Source organism: Delphinapterus leucas, chromosome 3, assembly GCF_059928025.1.
Source record: "Delphinapterus leucas isolate spDelLeu-1000000601 "Yukka" chromosome 3, BTC_Dleu_Yukka2, whole genome shotgun sequence".
Taxonomy (NCBI): domain Eukaryota; kingdom Metazoa; phylum Chordata; class Mammalia; order Artiodactyla; family Monodontidae; genus Delphinapterus; species Delphinapterus leucas.
The window spans coordinates 112,431,011-112,454,879 of record NC_143131.1 but is presented as its reverse complement, the minus strand read 5'-3'; the positions used below and the strand labels follow the sequence as shown (position 1 = coordinate 112,454,879).

At 46.1% G+C, this 23,869-nt stretch overlaps 1 protein-coding gene across 5 annotated transcripts in view; it reads left to right on the top strand.

Annotated features, from left to right (window-relative positions):
• The first annotated feature begins 1,112 nt into the window (after positions 1-1,112).
• The window catches only part of FSTL4 (follistatin like 4), a 446,761-nt gene continuing 424,004 nt past the window's right edge, over positions 1,113-23,869 (top strand). For 4 of the 5 annotated variants that reach the window (XM_089909321.1, XM_089909323.1, XM_089909322.1 and 1 more), the window contains exons 1-2: positions 1,173-1,279; positions 8,822-8,957. In XM_089909321.1, coding sequence (XP_089765447.1) covers positions 8,832-8,957 — 126 coding nt within the window. In that variant the 5' untranslated portion in view covers positions 1,173-1,279; positions 8,822-8,831. Of the gene's footprint in view, positions 1,280-8,821; positions 8,958-23,869 lie in introns of all 5 variants that reach the window. The other variant, XM_022588797.3, reaches the window with a different exon arrangement.

The window sequence follows — 23,869 nt, the reverse complement described above, 5'->3', positions numbered from 1 at the left end:
TCTTCCTCCATGTCAGCTTTCTATTTTTCTTCCCCTTCTCCTGATATTTAACTAACCTTAACCTCAGAAGAGCCCCTCTGCCCCTCCTCCAGGCCAGGAAAGGTCACAGGGGCATGAACAAGACACTGTTCCCCAAGCCAGGAAGTCACCTGGTGCCCACACAGCCAGAGTAGGAGGCTTTCCCCCAGAAAGTCTCCTGCCCATCAGTTACCACAGCCTAGACTGGCTAGAGTCTACTCCTAAGTTTGATGCCAGATTGGAGCTACAGTATGACCATTTGGGGGGCCCTAGTAGTTACAAAGTTGTTTCCAGTTTATTTGGGCACCAAGACTGATCTTTAGGCCAATTAATGGAAACAAAATGATCACTGGGCTGTGGTCTCCAAAAGTTGTGGATGTTGAAGAGGGATCCAGAAAGTTTTGGGAGCCCCAGGCTTGGGGATGAGGTCCAGGCCTCATGCCTGGTTCTAAGGGAGAAGAAGGGACTCTCTGGTCACAGCTTGGCCAGGCTAGGTAAATGTCAACTGGGACTGCCTCTGTATGCCCAGGATTTAGTGAGATTCTGCAGTGAGAGAAGGCAGATTCAGAAGAGAGAAATAAAAACGTCGCTCTTTCGCAGGTTGTTGGCTCTCAGCGAGGGGGAGCGTCATTTGACTTTGCGTCCAGGGACAGCTCTCTTGGTGCGGTGTACCGCCCCGCCTGAGCTCCACAAGCTACAGCTGAGGATTGAGACCAGCAGCGCATATTGAGAGCACAGAATTGGGGAACCCTGCCCGGAAAAGAGCCAGAGGAGAGGAGGAGTGTGTTGGGGGGTGGGAGAGCTCGTCGGCTGCCGGGCTCCACAGAGCCAGGGCCGGGAGCGCACCCCGTGCCCCTGCGGCTGCAGAGATCGCCCTGGAGCGCCGGGAGTCCTCCAGCCCCGAGTGCGCGCCCGGCTGCTCCGCGCACCTGCCGCGGGCCCAGCGCGGGTCTGAGCGGCGGTCGGGCGGGCCGCGCGCACAGGTGGCGGCGATTGGGCAGGCGGGGCCCGGAGGGTGACGTCACGGGCTCCGGTCCCGGCGGCAGAAATAGGGCAGCCGCGGCGGTGGTGCCACAGCAGCGGGCCGCGGCGGCTTAGAGAGCTGGAGCCCCGACAGCCTCCAGCGCGCCCAGGACCCGCCGACAGCCAGAGAGGCCGACCGAAGGACGCGGGACCGGGTCTCCGCTGCCACCACGGGGCGCTCCCTCTCGCCCTCCGAGTCCGGCCACCTGGTCTTCCCCTCGGCCCCCGGCCGCCTCAGGTACGCGGGCGCAGCTTCGGAGCGGCCGTGGGGAGGGTGCCAAGCCGCCGCCCCCGCCGCCGCCAACCGGTCCCGCTGCGCCCCGCTGGGGTACTAGCGCTCGCGGCCCCGCGTTTCCCTGCAGGGCCCGGCCGGGCGCTTGCTAGTCCTCACCGCCGCGCCTGGTGAGCCAAGTTTGCCCGCCTGCCGGGAGGCAGGCACGGGACCCCGCGACCCGGGCTGGGCAGGGCTACCCCGGCCGGAGCCAGGACTCGGGGTAAAGGCTGGGGAGCCGAGGCGTGTGGCCTGGGTCTGCAGTGGGGACCGGAGTGACCGGGCTTGCGCGCAGAGCACCGCGCATGAACCACTTGAGCCGAGCCCTCCGAGACCCTTCAGGTGCCGTTCTTGTGTTCTGGACCCCGAGCGGCCTCGGCGAGACGGGAGAGCGGTTGCACCTGGGCTCGGACTCGTGCCCTTGGCCCCGGGCTGGGACGCGAGGCGGGCGTCCTCACTACCTCTTTCCTCCAGCTTTGCGGGGAAACTTGTGTCTGCTCGCTGCAGCCCGAAGGGCCCGCGGCGCCCGGCTTGGCCTTCGCAACCCCGAGGGCCGCCGCGTCCGGGGCTGAGCGCTTGGGCTTCGCGGAGGAGGCGGGAAGGACCCGGGACCCCACTAGGCTCCGGCAGCCCGCCGCTCTCCTTCTGCTCGGTCGGGCCGGTCGTTGTTCCAAGCAAGCGGCCGGTGTTATTTGTTGGGAAATCACTAGTGAGCAATTTGTTTGGGGGGGATGTTCAGGCAGGGGGCTTGGTCCTAACAGCTTGTAATGTGGGTGATCTCCACTCCTCTTGGCGCCAGCAAAAGACCTGTTCCAAGTTTCGGGGGGACCTAGGCGAAGCAGGCAGAGCTATCCGCTTTGGGTGCGCGTGTGGCCTCGAGTTTGGGGGAGAGCTTGGCGCGAGCCTTCGGGGCTCTCTTCAACTGACAAAGCGGTGCCCCGAGCGCGTTCGCTTGAGGCCTGCCACCTGAGGACTTCGGCGCCCGCCCCTCTTGCAGGAACAGAAACCTGCTGGAGCAGTAGGGTTTCTCACCATGCCCAGAACGTGACGAGCATCCCGTGCAGCGTGTCCGTCTATGTAAGTTCCTGGGGACCTGCAGAGTTGGGCCTTCTAGGTCTGCGTCTAGCCCAGAGAGTTGGTCCCACATGCGCTGTCCAGACGACCTCTCTCCTGATAACTGTCGCCGACATTGATGAATAGCGCTTCCGCAGCCTCTCCTCCGCTCCCCTCTAGGTGTCGCTTCCGCCGAGGTTTCTGGCGAGCGGAGCCGGTAGCTTTGGTCTGTTCCCTTAGTGAATTTGTTGCAAGCCTGTGCACCAGGAATGGTACTAGATGGGCTCCTGAGACGCAAACATCCGTCCACATTCTCTGAGCCAAACAGAAACAGAATTTCAGTAGAAGGCGCGCGGTAAGTTAAGCCCATTTTTGGTGCACATTTTGATTATAACACAATCCGAGAGGGGAGAAAAGGGATCGGGAAGAAATTCGGACTTTTCTCAAAAGTCCCGAGTTATTTTCCTATCATCAGGTTAGGGGAAAGCCAGAGATGACTTTTAACAGTGTCCTTTTAATCCTGGAATGGCCCAGACAGGCTCTGGGTCTGGGCAGTGGTCAGGTGGAGGGCTCACCTGGGAAGCAAATGGTCAAGGGAGTGAGGGATACGGCTTCTCTGACCCCAGAGGCTCAGCAGCCCTCAGGCAGTAACTCTAATGGAAGACCTGAGCCGATGCTCCACAGAGCGCATGTCTGCTTTCCATCTCAGTTTTGTGAGAAGACACTGCAGCATTACTAGTTTATTTCTGTTTAAACGCACTGAGATGAATGTTCACTTTCTTCCCATGCTAGGGAAAAAGACAGCCCGTCTCTCCAAAGACTTCAGACAGAGCCAAAGGTTGTGCAAGAAAATAGTCTTTGATGTAATGAATTAAAATTGCTTAATAAAAGTTGTTCCAATGGATTTTTCTCTCTTCAAATTTTTTGTCCACCCTCAATTGTTGTCAGTTCCAGGAAGGCTTTTTGTTCCAGAGAGGGGCCAGCTTGTTCTGGGTATGGTGAGAACCTTTATCACTTTGGCTGTGTCCTGGAGTGGTAGGTTGGATTTTTCTACCTTGACTTGCCAGTCACTCAGGATTCTTCTTCTGAGGGCTGCAGCCTTTTTTTTTTTAGTGATCTTCATGATGTGAGCTTTTGTTTGAAAACATTACATTTCAGAAATTGTCATTGACTAGTCAGAATTTCCTAAAAATCTCCTTAATTGCCACTTTGCCTTTTTTGGTATTTCTTTGCAAACTCAACTTTCTTGTGTTGCTCTGTGCTTACTAATTAATCAAATTAGGCAGTTATTTCAATAGCACATCTTTCCTTAGATTTTCTATCTTGGTGCATAACACAAGACATGCAACTTCAAGTAAAATAGAACTACAGTGGAGCGAACATCGTACTTAGGAGGCATAATCTGAATGTTGGAAGGGTGAGGGTTCTGTGCGTTAACTTCATAGTAAATAGGAATGTCATAGATTTACACATTGCACATAGACTAATTTAGATATCAAATTTATCAAATGTTGGAACAATTAACCAAAGATACCGAGTAGATAATTAATAGGAAATGCAATATAACTTCATTATGGATTGCTTCAGGGTTGGCTTCATATGTTTCCATGCCTAATTTCCCTGGATTGGTATTTTAGAGATTATTTTAGGAAGTTTGAACCCTTTCCTTTTTTCCTAAAACACTGACAAGTCAAAACTGGGGTCCTAAACCTTGCAAAAGAAATTAGCATACAGCTTCCTGGTTTTAGGTTGGAGTTGATACGCCTTTTTTTTTTCTTTGAACATTGGGCAGGCATACAGAAGAGAACTGTAGGATTTTGGTGGTCCCCAATTGGTTCCTATTTGTTGATTGCCAACATCACATGTGTAAAATGCAATGCACCTAAAAGTAATTGGCTAGAGCATACACTTTTCAATTAGGTTAGAAATTCAGGTGCCTCAAAATCACAGACTTTACCATTCTCTTCAAGGATGGGTGGTGTTGCTTAGTTCTGCCAAATCATCTTCATAATTTCTGGTCCTGTCTGTTACAAAGAGAAGCCATTTCCGTGTGACTATTCCGGTAATGTCACCATATTCTGAGAGAGGATGAGAGAGAAGGAACCAGTGAATAGCTTTCCCAAAAGCTCCAAGGGTCAGAATTCCCATTCTTCCCAAACAGGGCTGATTCCTGGAGGAGGAAAGAGAAGTTTGTACTGATGCCTGTGCTTCTCTTTGCCTTCTGACACTGTTCAGTAAAGACAGCTTACATGCTGCTGTATGTTCTCTGGTGGGGTAGATTTGGAGTTTACATTTTCATACCAATTTCTCCCTGGTCATTTGCATTCTTAGGTCACAGTTTTTCAACTTCCTTCAAAAAACAAGTCAGTATTTGGAATGTTACATTCTACAGATTTGTCGTACCTCTATAATTTTAAGTACAAATAAATAATAGCATGATATCAGCTTATATTATAGCACCAGAAAATCCTGTGGTTTTCACAGCAAGGGGGTATATGATCTAATGGGGCCCATCTTGAACTAAAAAAAGCAAAATCAGTCTGTCTAAACAGAGAATGCATACATATTCCATCCGTAAGTTTGTGATTATGTTAGAAACAAAATAATTGCCTAGGGGTCAGGATGCTTGAGTTTTAGTCTAGGTTTGGCTACTGAGTTGGCTTCATACATTGGGTGAATTCCTCCACCTTCTAGGCCTTTGGTGTCCTGTCTGTGCAGTGGCCAGTCTGGCACCTGATTCTCCTGAGCATGGGGAAACATGAGGCTCAGCTGGGAAACCTCGGAGGAAGCAGTGAAGTACTTCTCTTGGAAACGAGATGTCTTAAATATCAAGTGATTGTGTCTTACGAGTTGTTTGAAAGGAAAGGTAGTTCCAGGTCTTTTATGAGAACAATCTCAGGTAGATTTATAACCAATCTTGGGACTCTAGCATGGATTGAATGAAGCTTATAAACCTAAATTGATTTCAAAAGGAGCTCTAGGTTGAAAAAGAGGGTTTGTGACCTTATTAGTAGTACCTTCCCGTTTCTTTGACAGGGAGATTCTTGTATTTTCTTCCATCTGAGGGCCAGTAGGGCTATTTGAATTTGATGAGTAATCTTCCAACAGGTCCTCTTTGCCCAAAGTGACTGTCTACCAGGCTGGTTGGTGTTGCCCATGAGCTAAAGGGTACTCTTGATGCCTGGTATCCTTTGTATCTCCTCATGGTTTCTTTATTTCAACCACATTCTTGGCCAGTGAAGACAGCACCAAGGAAGGCCAAGGAGAGCATGCTGAGTGGCCCCATCCTGGGTGAAGTGTAGGAGGGGGGCAGCTTGGCTTCCCCCTCTGGCCTTGCTCAGAGCCATGAAAGCTGGAGGAACACAGCTCTGGGCATCTGTTAGAGGAGAGACTTGGGGCTCATGGCCTCTAATCTTGCTGTACATAGATGTTTCCCCATCTAAAACCAACCATTCATCCAAATAAAATATTTCTAAGTATCAAGAGGCAGCAGGGGATGGGGTTTAAGAGTATAGACACCAAGTCCACCTGGCTGTCTTGGAGTCGCAGCTCTGCCATTTATTTGCCATGCAGCCTTGGCAAGGTATTTAACCCTCTCTGTGACCCATTTCCTCTGTCATTTGACTAGAGGATAATCATTGCCCTCCTCATGGAGTAGAAATGAGGATTATGAGTTAATACCTATGAAGCAGTTAGAACAGTGCCTGACACATAGTAATTGCTATATGTGTTAATCAAATAGATAGTCTCTATTTGGTTATTAGACAGATCATCAAAATTGATTTAGACGCAGTATTCTTTTTTTATGAACCAAACTGTCATAAAACTTGGGTTGTAAATTTTAAGACTGTTGTTGCTGTAGACGGAATGAATTGTCAGTCACCATGAGTATAAAATGACATCTCAGACTCATGCAAATCAGCCATGCAAATGAAGTTTGATCTAGTGGTGGCCAAGCTGAAATAAACTTTACAGAGAGGCTGCCTAGGAATATTTCAGTAGTTGGCCTGGCTCGTGTGTTTCCCTGTCATCCAATGAAATCCTACGGAAATCTCAACACAAACCAGACAAAACCAGAGATGACTCCAGGTGCAGTAGGGCTGCAGTTCAGCTTCCTGAAACACATCTCAGAACAGCTGGTTTAATGCCAGAGGTCTGGGCACACCCTCTTAAATGAAGTGATTTGGCGCTTCCCAAAACAATTGAAATGAACAGAATTTATTCTGATTTTATCCATTAATAATAAAACATCCAAAATAATTGGTCTTGGATTACTAGGCAAACTGAAAACTAAATACTAGATATTGTGGCTCAAATATTTCATAACTCCAGGGATTGACATCTGTACATTATCTAGAGTAAGTTTTGATTATCTTGCTGTTTTTAGTTTATTTGGGCTTGAAGGCATGAAAAGGGAGAGAAGAAGACCTTTTATATATATGCTCACTCCATGAGCACTGGTTGATGGTGGATAAGTAGGGAAGAATTAATAAAAGTAGAGTAGGAAGCAGTGTCTTTCTAGTTCTAGCTTGAGTTACTCTTGCTGGTTTAAAAAAAATTCCGAAAATCCAGCAACTGCTTTCTGCAGTCTCTGGAACATGGATGGCTCTGTGTTCAGAAGAGAATAATTTATGGGGAGTAGGGAGTTGCCCTATTTATTTTTAGAAAAACTGGTTGCAGTTAGGGAAGTCATTTTTATTCTCTTTTAGTCCCAAATGTGATTTTTCTCTCCTCATCCCTGTAAGAACACACACCCTAGCTGGAGCCCCAGACAGGGAGCGTAGCGCTGGGTGGCTGCTGGTAATGCTGCAGCGTTCTGCTCCACTCTGCCTTCTTCAGAGGGAGGAGCTGGTGCTGACTGTGCTGAGACCATGACCTTCAGATTGTATTTACTAGCCACTCGGATCGTTTCCCCAGTAACTCTAGCTTTCCCTCCAGATGTCAAAGATGAACGGCCGAAGCAACAGAGGTAGGAGTAGGAGCCTGTGGACTCTTTAAAAAAAAAAAAAAAAAAAGAGAAAGAGAAAAAAATGATGTCTTCTCTTAAAAGATAGTCATAACTTATAACCTTGCCTTTCACAGGCCAGTGTTATATGCCTACAATGTTTAGTTTGACTTCTCTTTCCTGTGGGCATTTCTGTCTCAAGTTGGGGACATAAAGCAAATCTGGAGCAGCAGCTTTATTTGGGTATGGAAGGCAGCCAAAGGAAACCTGGAATGTGGCAGGAGTGTATTTGTTTGGCAGCCCTGGCATCAGCGCTAGTGATCATTTGATACCTCCCCTTGTGTACAGCAGGGATCCTTCAAAGCTGTTGGCTCTGGGGGTGAGCACGGGTGGACCCCGCAAACAGGCTGTAAGGTCTCTCAAGCAGCTAATCATCTCTGACTCGGACACCTGCTCATGACCAGTCCTAAGCCAAGTGATGGGGGTGCTGGCCTCCAAGGAGCTCTGTGTGTTTTCATCTCCCCAGCCATGAGCAGGATGCAGTGTGGACCACATGCAGTTAAGCACTAAATTGTATGGTGCTCACAGAAATTAATAACTCTTCAAGTTTCCTTGAGTAAGAGTTCTAAATACTGCATGATGAGTTCTATCTGGATATGTTTCTTAGAGATACTGAAATTAAGGTTGGAATATGTTCACAGTGGAAGCCTTAAAAAGTACAGCTAATTGGACAAATGCACCAGTCTGTGTCTTTGTCCTCTTAACACAATGCCCAGCATATGTTAGGGAGTTGAATTTTTATTATAGCTGATCCGTAGTTTTTTTTCATCCATGTGATTCTTTGATTACTTTCAATTGTCCATTTCTTAGACAATCTATCAAGTGAGTCTCAGGAAATATCTTAAATGCTACTGAAATCCTCTTATCCATTGGATGCTGGGATTCTACTACAAGGACTGGTCTTGAAACAAAAATAAAAATAGTAGACCCTTTAATGCTGTCTTGAAGTTCACTATCTTGTTAACTGAGGCATCATCTACAAACAGGAGTGCTACAGGTTTAACACGATCCCTCGTCAGCATTTATTGAGCACTCGTGTGCCCAGCTGCAAATACTTCCTGAGGAAACAGAAGCGTGGACATAGGGTAACCTAACAGAGGTGCCTCCGCCTTCTCACCCTCATTTGTTCTTGCAGATGTAGTGGCGGGTGCATTTCAAGTGGGTTTCTACATACCAGTTAGCATTTCTAGAGTTCTTACTATGTGCCAGCCCTGCCTCCTTCAGTCCTCACAGCAGCGCTATTGGGTACATATTCTGACCCCATTTTAGAGGTGAATAAACTTAGGCTCCGAAGTATTATAACTTCTCCACAGGAAAACAGAACGGTTGGTGCCAGAATTTAAACTCGGATTTATCTGATTCTGGAGCACAGGTACTCACTAACTAACTACGCCTTGACATGTTTACACTTTGCGGCACTTAGTTCTGAGTGTTTGTCATTTTCTCAACAGACTCAACAAAATGAAACCAGGATGCTTTTGGCTGCATCTCACACTGCTTGGAGCCTCCCTGCCTGCTGCGCTGGGGTGGATGAACCCAGGAACCAGCAGAGGATTGAACATGGGTGTGGGAGAGTCCCGGGAAGAGGTATAGTCACGTCACGGCTGACATGCCATTTAAAACTCATTGCTTTTCAATGTTAGAGTATCTAATTTCCTTTCCACCTTTAGTTTTTATCAAGTAGATTGCAGTGAAAATTAAAATCCTGCCCCCTTTTTGGTAGGGGACAGAAGGAAGCCACGTGTGTTGATAAGGACAGGAGGTTTATATCATGCTGTTAAGTAATGGTCTAAAATCTCTCCAGTGCCAAAAATGTATCCCCAGATCAAGCTATGGTTGCATGTTTTGTCTTCCACACAGACCCACCAGAGAACGGCCTTTGTGTATATTTAATAGCACTATGAAAGTGCTGACTCATTGGTGGAGCACACCCATGTGAATTAATGAAGTCTTTTAATTAAAAAATGTTATAAAGGAAATAGACTTCTTTTCAGCTATATAGATAACAAGAACCAGGCTGAGTAAGAACTGGAGGGTAGAGGTCCTAAGGGAGACGGCCTTAATGAACAGATAAGAATGATTAATGGCATGTTAGGTATATATAAATGCTTCTAAAGTGCTTGAAAAACTTGTTCTCAAATACCTCCCGGGAGAGTCTTGCTATCCTGCTAATTGCTTAGTGAACTCTGGTCTGAAGTCGTGAAAAGGAGTCATAAACTGCAACCAGCCCTGCTCGGGTAGTAGGCCTCATGAATTTGGGGCTCATGAGGGATGTAGATTTTCTGCACGTGCTGATTTTTTTGTACATGCTGAACCTTGAGCAATGGCTACACCCTTTCAATAAAACCGCCTAGGATTTTCTTGATGACGTGATGAATACTAATTCTTACCTGAGAGCTTTCCAGGGCATCTTAACTGCCACTGTCTTCCGCAGTGCCTCCCCTTCTCCTTTTCTCTGTGCGTGCTTCCCGTCCTGTGGAATGAGGAAGAAAAATCACCCCCAAAAGTCAATGTTACCTGGAGAGTGAATAACGATACACACTATATGGTAGGATTAATGCGTTATTTGAGCAAAAGACACGATTTCTCTTTCATTATTACTTAATTGTAACACAATCCCAAAGCTACAGGGCTTAATGTCCAGGGAGCTGCAGAAGTAATTTAATGTGCACTCTTTTCCTGCTGAAGTCGCTGCGGCTTCCCTTTGTGGCGAGCAGATGATCAAACAGAAACGCTGTCTCTCCCACCCAAATCCACGAAGGACACAACTTAATGTTCTTGGGAAAGAGTCTGAAGGCCGACTTGCTAGCGAGCCCAGCATTTCCCAGTGGGAATCGTTTAATCGTTATACTCATATACATACAGAGGGAAAATGATCATTTAAGTCCTATCAATATATTGTTGAATATTGAATAGCAAAGCAAGCAGGCAAACACACAACTATGTGTATTTAGTGCTCTTACTTTCGGGGCTCATTGGCCCACTGGTTTAAATCACTTATTTCAATTAAAAGAGTCAAGCCTATTATGGTGGGATTTAGCTGGAGGTAAATTGAAGGTAAGTTGATATCGACCTAGGGTCTCTTTATTTTAGTTGTTACCACCCTAATTCTTTGTGTACCAAAGAAAGAGTAGATGATGCTCATCCTGAAGAAATGAGGCTTTTTTTTTGTTTGGGGGTGTTGTTGTGTTCCCCCCTTCACCCCATTAGGATAGAGGCCTGGAGATGCCATTGTCTCCCAGGTTCGGGAATTTAACTGCTTCGGGAAAAGGAAGTGATGCCTCTGTGGACTCCCAAAGGCCAGAACAACCGCCCTACCCGTCCAGTTCTCTTTGCCATAGACTGAGTTTTCGTGAAGTGTTGTAACTTCTGCTCATTGAGTCTGCCTCTGTCAACTGTTAAATGAGATGATGACAATGTGAATGGGCCCAGGACCTAGGACAGCCTCTGAATGTTTAGAGAGAGTGGGCAGGACATGTAGCGTAACTGGTTAGTTTGCTGACCTTGATGACACTTGATGCACAGCCCCTCCGTGCCCTCACTCACTAGGGTCCTCCTGCCCCAGTGCCGTCCCCTCCTTTTGCAAGTCTGAATCAGCCCCTCTTCCAAGGCCCAGCTCTGGTTCTTACCTTTTCTCTAGAGTCTTCTTTTTTTTTTTTTTCGATACACGGGCCTCTCACTGTCGTGGCCTCTCCCGTTGCGGAGCACAGGCTCTGGAGGCACAGGCTCAGCGGCCATGGCTCACGGGCCCAGTCACTCCGCGGCATGTGGGATTTTCCTGGACCGGGGCACGAACCTGTGTCCCCTGCATCGGCAGGCGGACTGTCGACCACTGCGCCACCAGGGAAGCCCTAGAGTCTTCTTTGACCACTTTGGTTACATTTGATCTCTTTCTCTGAACTCCTAGTCTTAGTCTTTCCTATCTTTTTCTTAACTCTTGTATTTGTACTTTAGCATATGGATGAAGCCATCTTCATCTTTCTCTTCCTTACAGCGTCTAATAATTTTAAGAGGAAAATAGAGGCTCATTGAGTTTTTGAGTCAATTGATATTTATTCAACATTTGGTACTAGTCATGTTGTCACCTTGGTGCTTTCAAATTTCACATTAGACTATCATGTATTTAAATGAGTTTTTATACCTCCCTGCACAGCAGGCTCATTTTTGGTGTGGACATGAATGGTCCCCCCAGCAAATCTGTTAGCAGTTTGTGGGCCAAGCCAAGCTTGTACCTTGTCAACATCCAAGATAGTCCTCTGTGTAACAGGTTCTGGGTAGTTTCTTCTTTGAATTGTAGCTCTTTATATATCCAGAACTCACTGCCTAAACCATATTAAACTCCTCTAGCAGTTTCCTCAGATAGTCTTATTTTCTTTTTTTTTTTTTCCTTTTTTTTTTTTTTGCGGTACGCGGGCCTCTCACTGTTGTGGCCTCTCCCGTTGCAGAGCACAGGCTCCGGACACGCAGGCTCAGCGGCCATGGCTCACGGGCCCAGCCGCTCTGCAGCATGTGGGATCTTCCCGGACCGGGCCACGAACCTGTGTCCCCTGCTTCGGCAGGCAGACTCTCAACCACTGTGCCACCAGGGAAGCCCAGTCTTATTTCCTAAAAGAATCAAAACCAACAGTTTCCTGAGACTCAATAAATAAATGAATAAAAACCTTTCCAGGAACTAAATGGTAAAATGTTTCAGTGTGTATTTTCTTCCTGATCGTAGTACTTTCCAAAACATTCATTGACTTAAGCTTTTTTTAAGTACTTGGAAAGCATTAAGAAGATTTAATTTGCCTTTCAAGTTATTATACCAATTACTTGAGTGTCCTAAGGGTAAATAAGGATTAAATGACCAATGTGTGTGTGCTTGCACATTTTTAAAGCAATTATAACAATTGTGAATTGTGTTAAATTATTGTTTCAAGTACAAAGACTGCAGTTGAAATAGCTTCAAGGAGTTTACCATTTTACAAACGTCGATAAAAAGAAATGTAGCTGGGTGGAGTTCCTCTTTAATAAAGAGCTGAGTGGCAGGGCATGATCTAGAATCCTAATGCAATTCTGAATTCAGAGGAAACAATTCTGAGAGATACAACTTACCGAAATTCTGAAATAGAGTTATATTTTATTTTCCCCCTTTCCCCAATACTCTGGCCAAGATAGATACAGTAGTAAAATCAATATTGGTAGAATTTTATATTGGGGAGACCAGGAAAGTGAGAAGGGATGTGATAACAGTCCCTAGGGACATCCCTCTTGAGGGGCAGACATTTGTGGGCAGGTCCCCACCCCTTTGAGCCCTGGATACTGTGTTGCCATCACCCGCTGGGCTCTGGGATTGGTTGGTGGCCGTTACACAGCCTTATGCATCCTTCTTGGTCTTACTGAACTTTTCCTAAATTGCTCATACCCATGGTTTCTAGTCATGCACTAAAAATCTGTAAATATTAATATTGGTTCCATTTTAAATTGTTAGCTTTGTATGCCTTGGTGCTTATAGACCCGAGATATGCTTTGATGTCAGACACCACTTGTTTTCAGTGTGTGTGAAGTCTCATAAGAGTCTTGTTTTTTTTATTTTTTCGGTACGCGGGCCTCTCACTGTTGTGGCCTCTCCCGTTGCGGAGCACAGGCTCCGGACGTGCAGGCTCAGCGGCCATGGCTCACGGGCCCAGCCGCTCCGCGGCACGTGGGATCTTCCCGAACTGGGGCACGAACCCGTGTCCCCTGCATCGGCAGGCGGACTCTCAACCACTGCGCCACCAGGGAAACCCTCATAAGAGTCTTTGAGGAAAAACAATAGGTAGTAGGAGTGGTATCAGTAGTCAGGATGCTTCCTGTCCTCCCTAAATCCAGGGGTCAGCCTAAGAGAGCAGGATCCTACCCTGGTTGACCAGCCCGTTCCCCTTCTGCAAGTGTTGGCCCCTGACGCTGACTGCACTCCTGTCCCTGTGAGGACACCTTCAAATTGCAGAGAACTTAAATGCTCTGGCTTCTTTTTGCGTTGGCTGGGCATTCAGGCTGCTAAGACTAAGCATTAATTTAAAAAATATTTTTCTTCCGTAATAAGTGTCCTTGTTCTTGCACATTTGATTGCAGTTAAGACAATGTTCCCCTGCCCTTTCTAGTGTTGTTCTCCCCCCACAGCTCCCACCCCATGCCCCTGACTTCCTTTTTTTTACATCTTTATTGGAGTATAATTGCTTTACAATGGTGTGTTAGTTTCTGCTTTATAACAAAGTGAATCAGTTATACATATACATATGTTCCCATATCTCTTCCCTCTTGCGTCTCCCTCCCTCCCACCCTCCCTATCCCACCCCTCTAGGTGGTCACAAAGCACCGAGCTGATCTCCCTGTGCTATGCGGCTGCTTCCCACTAGCTATCTATTTTACGTTTGGTAGTGTATATATGTCCATGCCACTCTCTCGCTTTCTCACAGCTTACCCTTCCCCCTCCCCATACCCTCAAGTCCATTCTCTAGTACGTCTGTGTCTTTATTCCTGTCGTACCCCCAGGTTCTTCATGACATTTTTTTTCTTAAATTCCATATATATGTGTTAGCATACGGTATTTGTCTTCTCTTTCTGACTTACTTCACTCTGTATGACAGACTCTAGGTCCATGCACCTCATTACAAATAGCTCAATTTCGTTTCTTTTTATGGCTGAGTAATATTCCATTGTGTATATGTGCCACATCTTCTTTATCCATTAATCCGATGATGGGCACTTAGGTTGTTTCCATCTCCGGGCTATTGTAAATAGAGCTGCAATGAACATTTTGGTACATGACTCTTTTTGAATTTTGGTTTTCTCAAGGTATATGTCCAGTAGTGGGATTGCTGGGTCATATGGTAGTTCTATTTTTAGTTTTTTAAGGAACCTCCATACTGTTCTCCATAGTGGCTGTACCAATTCACATTCCCACCAGCAGTGCAAGAGTGTTCCCTTTTCTCCACACCCTCTCCAGCATTTATTGTTTCTAGATTTTTTGATGATGGCCATTCTGACTGGTGTGAGGTGATACCTCATTGTAGTTTTGATTTGCATTTCTCTAATGATTAATGATGTTGAGCATTCTTTCATGTGTTTGTTGGCAGTCTGTATATCTTCTTTGGAGAAATGTCTATTTAGGTCTTCTGCCCATTTTTGGATTGGGTTGTTTGTATTTTTGTTACTGAGCTGCATGAGCTGCTAGTAAATTGTGGAGATTAATCCTTTGTCAGTTGCTTCATTTGCAAATATTTTCTCCCATTCTGAGGGTTGTCTTTTCGATTTGTTTATAGTTTCCTTTGATGTGCAAAAGCTTTGAAGTTTCATTAGGTCCCATTTGTTTATTTTTGTTTTTATTTCCATTTCTCTAGGAGGTGGGTCAAAAAGGATCTTGCTGTGATTTATGTCATAGAGTGTTCTGCCTATGTTTTCCTCTAAGAGTTTGATAGTTTCTGGCCTTACATTTAGGTCTTTAATCCATTTTGAGCTTATTTTTGTGTATGGTGTTAGGGAGTGATCTAATCTCATACTTTTATATGTACCTGTCCAGTTTTCCCAGCACCACTTATTGAAGAGGCTGTCCTTTCTCCACTGTACATTCCTGCTTCCTTTATCAAAGATAAGGTGACCATATGTGCGTGGGTTTATCTCTGGGCTTTCTATCCTGTTCCATTGATCTATCTTTCTGTTTTTGTGTCAGTACCATACTGTCTTGATTACTGTAGCTTAGTAGTATAGTCTGAAGTCAGGGAGCCTGATTCCTCCAGCTCCATTTTTTGTTCTCAAGATTGCTTTGGCTATTCAGGGTCTTTTGTGTTTCCATACAAATTGTGAAATTTTTTGTTCTAGTTCTGTAAAAAATGCCAGTGGTAGTTTGATAGGGATTGCCTTGAATCTGTAGATTGCTTTGGGTAGTAGAGTCATTTTCACAATGTTGATCCTTTCAACCCAAGAACCTGGTATATCTCTTCCATCTATTTGTATCATCTTTAATTTCTTTCATCAGTGTCTTATAATTTTCTGCATACAGGTCTTTTGTCTCCTTAGGTAGGTTTATTCCTAGATATTTTATTTTTTTTGTTGCAGTGGTAAATGGGAGTGTTTTCTTGATTTCTCTTTCAGATTTTTTTCATTAGTGTATAGGAATGCCAGAGATTTCTGTGCATTAATTTTGTATCCTGCTACTTTACCAAATTCATTGATTAGCTCTAGTAGTTTTCTGGTAGCATCTTTAGGATTCTCTATGTATAGTATCATGTCATCTGCAAACAGTGACAGCTTTACTTCTTCTTTTCCAATTTGGATTCCCTTTATTTCCTTTTCTTCTCTGATTGCTGTGGCTAAAACTTCCAAAACTATGTTGAATAATAGTGGTGAGAGTCGGCAACCTTGACTTGTTCCTGATCTTAGTGGAAATGCTTTCAGTTTTTCACCATTGAGGACAATGTTGGCTGTGGGTTTGTCATATACGGCCTTTATTATGTTGAGGAAAGTTCCCTCTATGCCTACTTTCTGCAGGGTTTTTATCATAAATGGGTGTTGAATTTGGTCGAAAGCTTTCTCTGCATCTATTGAGATGATCATATGGTTTTTCTCCTTCAGTTTGTTAATATGGTGTATCATGTTGATTGATTTGCATATACTGAAGAATCCTTGCATTCCTGGAATTAACCCCACTTGATCATGGTGTATGATCCTTTTAACGTGCTGTTGGATTCTGTTTGCTAGTGTTTTGTTGAGAATTTTTGCATCTATGTTCATCAGTGATCTTCGCCTGTAGTTTTCTTTCTTTGTGACATCTTTTCCTGGTTTTGGAATCAGGGTGATGGTGGCCTCGTAGAATGAGTTTGGGAGTGTTCTTCCCTCTGCTATATTTTGGAAGAGTTTGAGAAGGATAGCCGTTAGCTCTTCTCTAAATGTCTGATAGAATTCGCCTGTGAAGCCATCTTGTCCTGGGCTTTTGTTTGTTGGAAGATTTTTAATCACAGTTTCAAATTCAGTGCTTGTGATTGGTCTGTTCATATTTTCTATTTCTTCCTGATTCAGTCTTGGCAGGTTGTGCATTTCTAAGAATTTGTCCATTTCTTCCAGGTTGTCCATTTTATTGGCATAGAGTTGCTTGTAGTAATCTCTCATGATCTTTTGTATTTCTGCAATGTTAGTTGTTACTTCTCCTTTTTCATTTCTAATTCTATTTATTTGAGTATTCTCCCTTTTTTTCTTGATGAGTCTGGGTAATGGTTTATCAATTTTATTTATCTTCTCAAAGAACCAGCTTTTAGTTTTATTGATCTTTGCTATCATTTCCTTCATTTCTTTTTCATTTATTTCTGATGTGATCTTTATGATTTCTTTCCTTCTGCTAACTTTGGGGGTTTTTTGTTCTTCTTTCTCTAATTGCTTTAGGTGAAAGGTTAGGTTGTTTATTCGAGATGTTTCCTGTTTCTTAAGGTAGGATTGTATTGCTATAAACTTCCCTCTTAGAACTGCTTTTGCTGTATCCCATAGGTTTTGGGTCATCGTGTCTCCATTGTCATTTGTTTCTAGGTATTTTTTGATTTCCTCTTTGATTTCTTCAGTGATCCCTTCGTTATTAAGTAGTGTATTGTTTAGCCTCCATGTGTTTGTATTTTTTACAGATCTTTTCCTGTAATTGATATCTAGTCTCATGGCATTGTGGTTGGAAAAGATACTTGATACAATTTCAATTTTCTTAAATTTACCAAGGCTTTATTTGTGACCCAAGATATGATCTATCCTGGAGAATGTTCCATGAGCACTTGAGAAAAATGTGTATTCTGTTGTTTTTGGATGGAATGTCCTATAAATATCAATTAAGTCCATCTTGTTTAATGTATCCTTTAAAGCTTGTGCTTCCTTATTTATTTTCATTTTGGATGATCTCTCCATTGGTGAAAGTGGGGTGTTAAAGTCCCCTACTATGATTGTGTTACTGTCGATTTCCCCTTTTATGGCTGTTAGTATTTGCCTTATGTATTGAGGTGCTCCTATGTTGGGTGCATAAATACTTACAATTGTTATATCTTTTTCTTGGATAAATCCCTTGATCATTATGTAGTGTCCTTCTTTGTCTCCTCTAATAGTCTTTATTTTAAAGTCTATTTTGTCTGATATGAGAATTGCTACTCCAGCTTTCTTTTGGTTTCCATTTGCATGGAATATCTTTTTCCATCCCCTCAGTTTCAGTCTGTATGTGTCTCTAGGTCTGAAGTGGGTCTCTTGTAGACAGCATATATATGGGTCTTGTTTTTTTTTATCCATTCAGCCAGTCTGTGTCTTTTAGTGGGAGCATTTAATCCATTTACATTTAAGGTAATTATCGATATGTATGTTCCTATTCCCATTTTCTTAATTGTTTTGGGTTTGTTATTGTAGGTCTTTTCCTTCTCTTGTGTTTCTTGCCTAGAGAAGTTCCTTTAGCATTTGTTGTAAAGCTGGTTTGGTGGTGCTGAACTCTCTCAGCTTTTGCTTGTCTGTAAAGATTTTAATTTCTCCATCAAATCTGAATGAGATCCTTGCTGGGTTGAGTAATCTTGGTTGTAGGTTTTTCTCCTTCATCACTTTAAATATGTCCTGCCACTCCCTTCTGGCTTGCAGAGTTTCTCCTGAAAGATCAGCTGTTAACCTTATGGGGATTCCCTTGTGTGTTATTTGTTGTTTTTCCCTTGCTGCTTTTAATATGCTTTCTTTGTATTTAATTTTTGACTGTTTGATTAATATGTTTCTTGGCGTGTTTCTCCTTGGATTTACCCTGTATGGGACTCTCTGTGCTCCCTGCGCTTGATTAACTGTTTCCCTTCCCATCTTAGGGAAGTTTTCAACTATAATCTCTTCAAATATCTTCTTAGTCCCTTTCTTTTTCTCTTCTTCTTCTGGAACCCCTATGAATCGAATGTTGTTGGATTTAATGTTGTCCCAGAGGTCTCTGAGACTGTCCTCAGTTCTTTTCATTCTTTTTTCTTTATTCTGCTCTGCAGTAGTTATTTCCACTATTTTATCTTCCAGGTCACTTATCCATTCTTCTGCCTCAGTTATTCTGCTATTGATCCCATCTAGAGTATTTTTAATTTCATTTATTGTGCTGTTCATCATTGCTTGTTTCATCTTTAGTTCTTCTAGGTCCTTGTTAAATGTTTCTTGCATTTTCTCTTTTCTAGTTCCAAGATTTTGGATCATCTTTACTATCATTATTCTGAATTCTTTTTCAGGTAGACTGCCTATTTCCTCTTCATTTGTTCGGTCTGGTGGGTTTTTATCTTGCTCCTTCATCTGCTGTGTTTTTTTGTGTCTTCTCATTTTGCTTATCTTCCTGTGTTTGGGGTCTCCTTTTTGCAGGCTGCAGGTTCGTATTTCCCGTTGTTTTTGGTGTCTGTCCCCAGTGGCTAAAGTTGGTTCAGTGGGTTGTGTAGGCTTCCTGGTGGAGGGTAGTAGTGCCTGTGTTCTGGTGAATGAGGCTGGATCTTGTCTTTCTGGTGGGCAGGTCCACGTCTGGTGGTGTGTTTTGGGGTGTCTGTGGACTTATTATGATTTTAGGCAGCCTCTCTGCTAATGGGTGGGGTTGTGTTCCTATCTTGCTAGTTGTTTGGCATAGGGTGTCCAGCACTGTAGCTTGCTGGCCGTTGAGTGAAGCTGGGTGCTGGTGTTGAGATGGAGATGGAAATCTCTGGGAGATTTTCGCCATTTTATATTATGTGGAGCTGGGAGGTCTCTTGTGGACCAGTGTCCTGAAGTTGGCTCTCCCACCTCAGAGGCACAGCACCGACTCCTGGCTGGGGCACCAAGAGCCTTTCACCCACATGGCTCAGAATAAAAGGGAGAAAAAGTAGAAATAAAGAAAGAAAGGAGGGAAGGAAGAAAGGAAGGAACGAAGAAAGAAAGAAAAGAAAGAAAGGAGGGAGGGAGGAAGGAAGGAAGGAGGGAAGGAAGGAAGGAAAGAAAGAAAATAAAATAAAGTAAGATAAAATAAACTAAAGTTATTAAAATAAAAAATAATTATTAAGAAAAAAATGTAAAAACAAAAACAAACAGAAAAACAGACGGATAGAACCCTAGGACAAATGGTGAAAGCAAAGCTATACAGACAAAATCTCACACCGAAGCATACACATACACACTCACAAAAAGAGGAAAAGGGGAAAAAGTCATAAATCTTGCTCTCTAAGTCCACCTCCTTAATTTGGGATGATTAGTTGTCTATTCATATATTCCACAGATGCAGGGTACATCAAGTTGATTGTGGAGCTTTAATCCGCTGCTTCTGAGGCTGCTGGGAGAGATTTCCCTTTCTCTGTTCGCACAGCTCACGGTGCTCAGCTTTGGATTTGGCCCCGCCTGTGCGTGTAGGTCGCCGGAGGGCGTCTGTTCTTCGCTCAGACAGGACTGGGTTAAAGGAGCCACTGATTCGGGGGCTCTGGCTCACTCAGGCTGGGGGGAGGGAGGGGTGCGGATGCGGGGCGAGCCTGCGGCGGCAGAGGCCAGCCTGATGTTGCACCATTCTGAGGCGCGCCTTGCGTTCCCCCAGGGAAGTTGTCCCTGGATCCCGGGACCCTGGTGGTGGCGGGCTGCACAGGCTCCCCGGAAGGGGGGTGTGGATAGTGACCTGTGCTCGCACACAGGCTTCTTGGTGGCGGCAGCAGCAGCCTTAGCGTCTCACGCCCGTCTCTGGGGTCCGCACTATTAGCCGCGGCTCGCGCCCGTCTCTGGAGCTCCTTTAAGCAGTGCTCTTAATCCCCTCCTCGTGCACCAGGAAACAAAGAGGGAAGAAAAAGTCTCTTGCCTCTTCGGCAGGTCCAGACTTTTCACTGGACTCCCTCCTGGCCAGCCGTGGTGCACTAACCCCCTGCATGCTGTGTTCATGCCGCCAACCCCAGTCCTCTCCCTGCGCTCCGACCGAAGCCCCAGCCTCAACTCCCAGCCCCGCCCGCCCCTGCGGGTGAGCAGACAACCCTCTTTGGCTGGTGAGTGCCGGTCGGCAGCGATCCTCTGTGCGGGAATCCCTCCGCTTTGCCCTCCGCACCCCTGTGGCTGCACTCTCCTCCGTGGCCCCGAAGCTCCCCCCTCTGCCACCGGCAGTCTCCGCCTGCGAAGGGGCTTCGTAGCGTGTGGAAACCTTTCCTCCTTCACAGCTCCCTCCCACTGGTGCAGGTCCCGTCCCTATCCTTTTGTCTCTGTTTATTCTTTTTTCTTTTGCCCTACCCAGGTACGTGGGGACTTTCTTGCCTTTTGGGAGGTCTGAGGTCTTCTGCCAGCGTTCAGTAGGTGTTCTGTAGGAGTTGTTCCACGTGTAGATGTATTTCTGGTGTATCTGTGGGGAGGAAGGTGAATTCCGCGTCTTACTCTTCCGCCATCTTCCTGATCCCTGACTTCCTTTTGATTGATTGCCGGGGAAGAATAGTTGATCACTCCGGCCCCTCACTGTGGGAGTGGAGAAAACCAACTCCTTCCTCCCTGTGAACAGACAGGGTGCAGGCTGGATGCTCAGCGTTTTCCAAGCCTCATCTGCAGTACAGGCCTGCATGCAGCTTTTATGTCTGTTTTCTGCAGAATCACCCTTCCTAAACACTCCCTGGTACCAACTGCAGCTTTCAAAGAAGACGAGACTCTGGGTGTAGTGTCACAGCAGGAGGCGTGGGTGGGGCCTTTCACTGGGCGTGGCGCACTGGGATGCAGATGGCACCCCTTATATGAATCCGGGACTTCTGCTGCGGGGCTGGTTCTGGGAGCGCGAGGCCTCTTCTCTGCTCCTCCAGCTCTCGCCCATGGCTGTCCATTACTGTGTGTCAGAGGGTATGGATGTTAGTTTCTTAGGTAAAATTGGGAGAGCACAATCTCCCACCTGCAGATGTGAGTAAATCCAATTTCCAAGATGAAGGGTGGAGGCAGATACTCCAAGCCCCAGGGGAGGATGAGCTGATTTCCACCTTCAGAGTTAGTGTGGGCTATACCTACTCCTACCCAGTGTCTCTTGAGCTTCAATGTGCTTGTGAACAGGCCCTGATACTTCCAGTCTTGGAGGACAGTGGGCAGAAAAGCCCTAGAGGTATCCCCTGCCACCACCCCCTATGCACACATCCAAGAAGGAGAATCCAGTTGGTGATGAACCCTGGCCTTTTTTAGCTTCTTGCTAACATGATGACGCTGACTGCAGTCAGAAAAAGGAGAGAAACACAAAGGCTGCAGTCATGCCGAGAAAGAGCTTGCCATGAAATTGGCTTCCAGTGAGGGGAGGCAGGGGCAGGTAGGGGCAGGTAGGTGAGGGGAGAGGTGAATTGAAACAGCCTGGGTTTGAGAGTCATTTTCACCTATTTTCAAGCAAGCAGGCAGATAAGAAAATTTAGATCTCTGAACCCAGAGTTCCGCCCTGGCTTACGTACAGGTGATTTAAATACAGAGGGTCGGCCCACACTCCCATGCTCTCACCATCACTGCCTCTGTGCCAGACATCCTGGTGTCCTGCCCAGTTTCTGTCCCCAGCACCCAGCCAGGCTGCCTTGGGGACCACAACTGCCGGGTTGGTGCTGTGTTCGGGGGTCTTGTTTTCATTTTTATCCTTGGACAGGCGAAGCCGCTGTCTTTGTTCTTTGTGTTGGATATTTCTCCTCTCTCACCGCTCCCAGCAAGCCTTTTACTCTGTACCAGTTACTGCACTGCATTCCCCTTTAGTATTTTGAGATCATAGTTGACAGAGTTTTAATTGGCTCTGAAAAGTTCTGTGACCCAGGAAAATAAACATTTATGAGTTCACAGAAAACCATTATTCTTCCTTTTAATTGAGCCTTTACTCATCTATTTTCTGTATGTCTCTGCTGCTAAATAAGCTCTGCCTCTCTAGGAAACTTCTCACGATTTTAAGCAGGACATCAGGCCACGTGTTGTCAGTGGGGCTCTGATTTCCGTTGTCCGGGCACTTGGCAGCATCAGCTCTGTTAGGCCCCAGTCATCTGCTTGATTTGTTCTCTGTGACTTGTCCCTTGTGGGTTGTCTCTCTTGTTTCGCATTCAGAGAGAAGTGAATGCCGTGTTGGTGTCAGACTCTAGCAGGCCCCCTGTGCGTGGCCTCCACTCCCTGTCCTGCAATCCAGGGCCATTGTCCTTCTGTCTCCACTGCTGTGGCTTCTGCTCTGAGCCCCTGGGAAGGGGAGGGTACTGGCTCTGGAGATGGAGGGCATAGGATGAGAGGGGGGGTCCTATACCTAAGAAAACCACAGCAGGGCCAGGTGCATGCTGTTGGGTGGAGGAAGCAGCCGAGCTGAGCCCCTCAGGGCTTAGAGAAGCCCTCCGTCCATTGGGCCTCCCTTGTTGTGGCCACACACTTGCATCTTGGCCTTAGGCATTTCCTGAGGCAGGAAGGCATGGATGCAGAGAAACCCAATCCCTTTCCTCATGGGAAAGAAACCTTGGGGTTCCTTTCTTTCCAAAAGTAAAACCTGGGTATCCTCACTTACCCCTTCGTGTGAGTGGGGCCTCCAGCTTACCCGGGGGACCTAGCCTCATGCTTCGCTCGGGTATTTCAGGGACTATAGTGAAATTCAGAAAATAAAATTAATTTTGCTTCAGCTTAATTTTAAAATGTCTCCCTGACAGCCCTTCTGGGCTTGGTAGGGAGTGGTGACACAGAATCCAGCCCTGAATGGACCCCTGCGGAGTGGAGAGGAATGGAACTCTGTAGAGAAGGGGGTGGGGAGGGGCTGGGCGCTAGTGGTTTGCCTGGTACTGCTGCTGCTTCTCCAAGGGATGGTGGCATACAATTAGGTTTTGGAGAAAATAGTCCCCAGGGGAAGAGTCTGAGTGCAGGGAGGTTGGATGGAAGTGGGGGGTGGGAGTGGGAGGGTGGAGGAAGAGGGCTGTGAAGTGTGATCGTTGGGTCGGTGAGTAGAAGCGGCTGTCTCTGGCTGTTGAGCTGGGGATGACACAGGGTATGTGCCAGAGGCTGGCGGTCCACCTGTGTCTCGTGGCTTGGCCTTCTCTCTGCGGTCCATGATAAAGCCCGTCAGCCCTTTTACCCACTCCCAAGATTTGAGAAATGACCCACTGAGGCAGAACCAAGCAGAGCCCCTTAAGCGCCGTAGCAGCCTTCTAGCTCAGAAGCACAGTCTGCCACGAGGCTGAGTGTCTCAGGGCGAGAACACAGGACTCCCATTGGGGCATTGCGTTCCAGGTGTAGCCTGGCACAGCTAGTTCCGTGGACTTGAGCTGCTCCCTTCTCTTCTCTGGGCTTCAGTTTCCTCATGTGTAGAGCGAGGGGGTGGTCAGGATGCCGACGGAGGTGTCGTTTGTGTTGTTTTTACATCTAAATTCTGTCGCTGCAGACTGGGCCCCTTTAAAACGTGAGCAGAAGACTCAGTGTCCTTTCAGTTGCAACCCTACCTCTCTTTCTTAATCCCGTGTGGCCAAGCAACAGGTGTGAGGTCTGAAGGTGTGGCCCGCCTTGCCTTGCCTGAAGTCTCCTTGGGTGCACTCCTCTGGAAAGGGATAGCGGGTGAGGAGTTC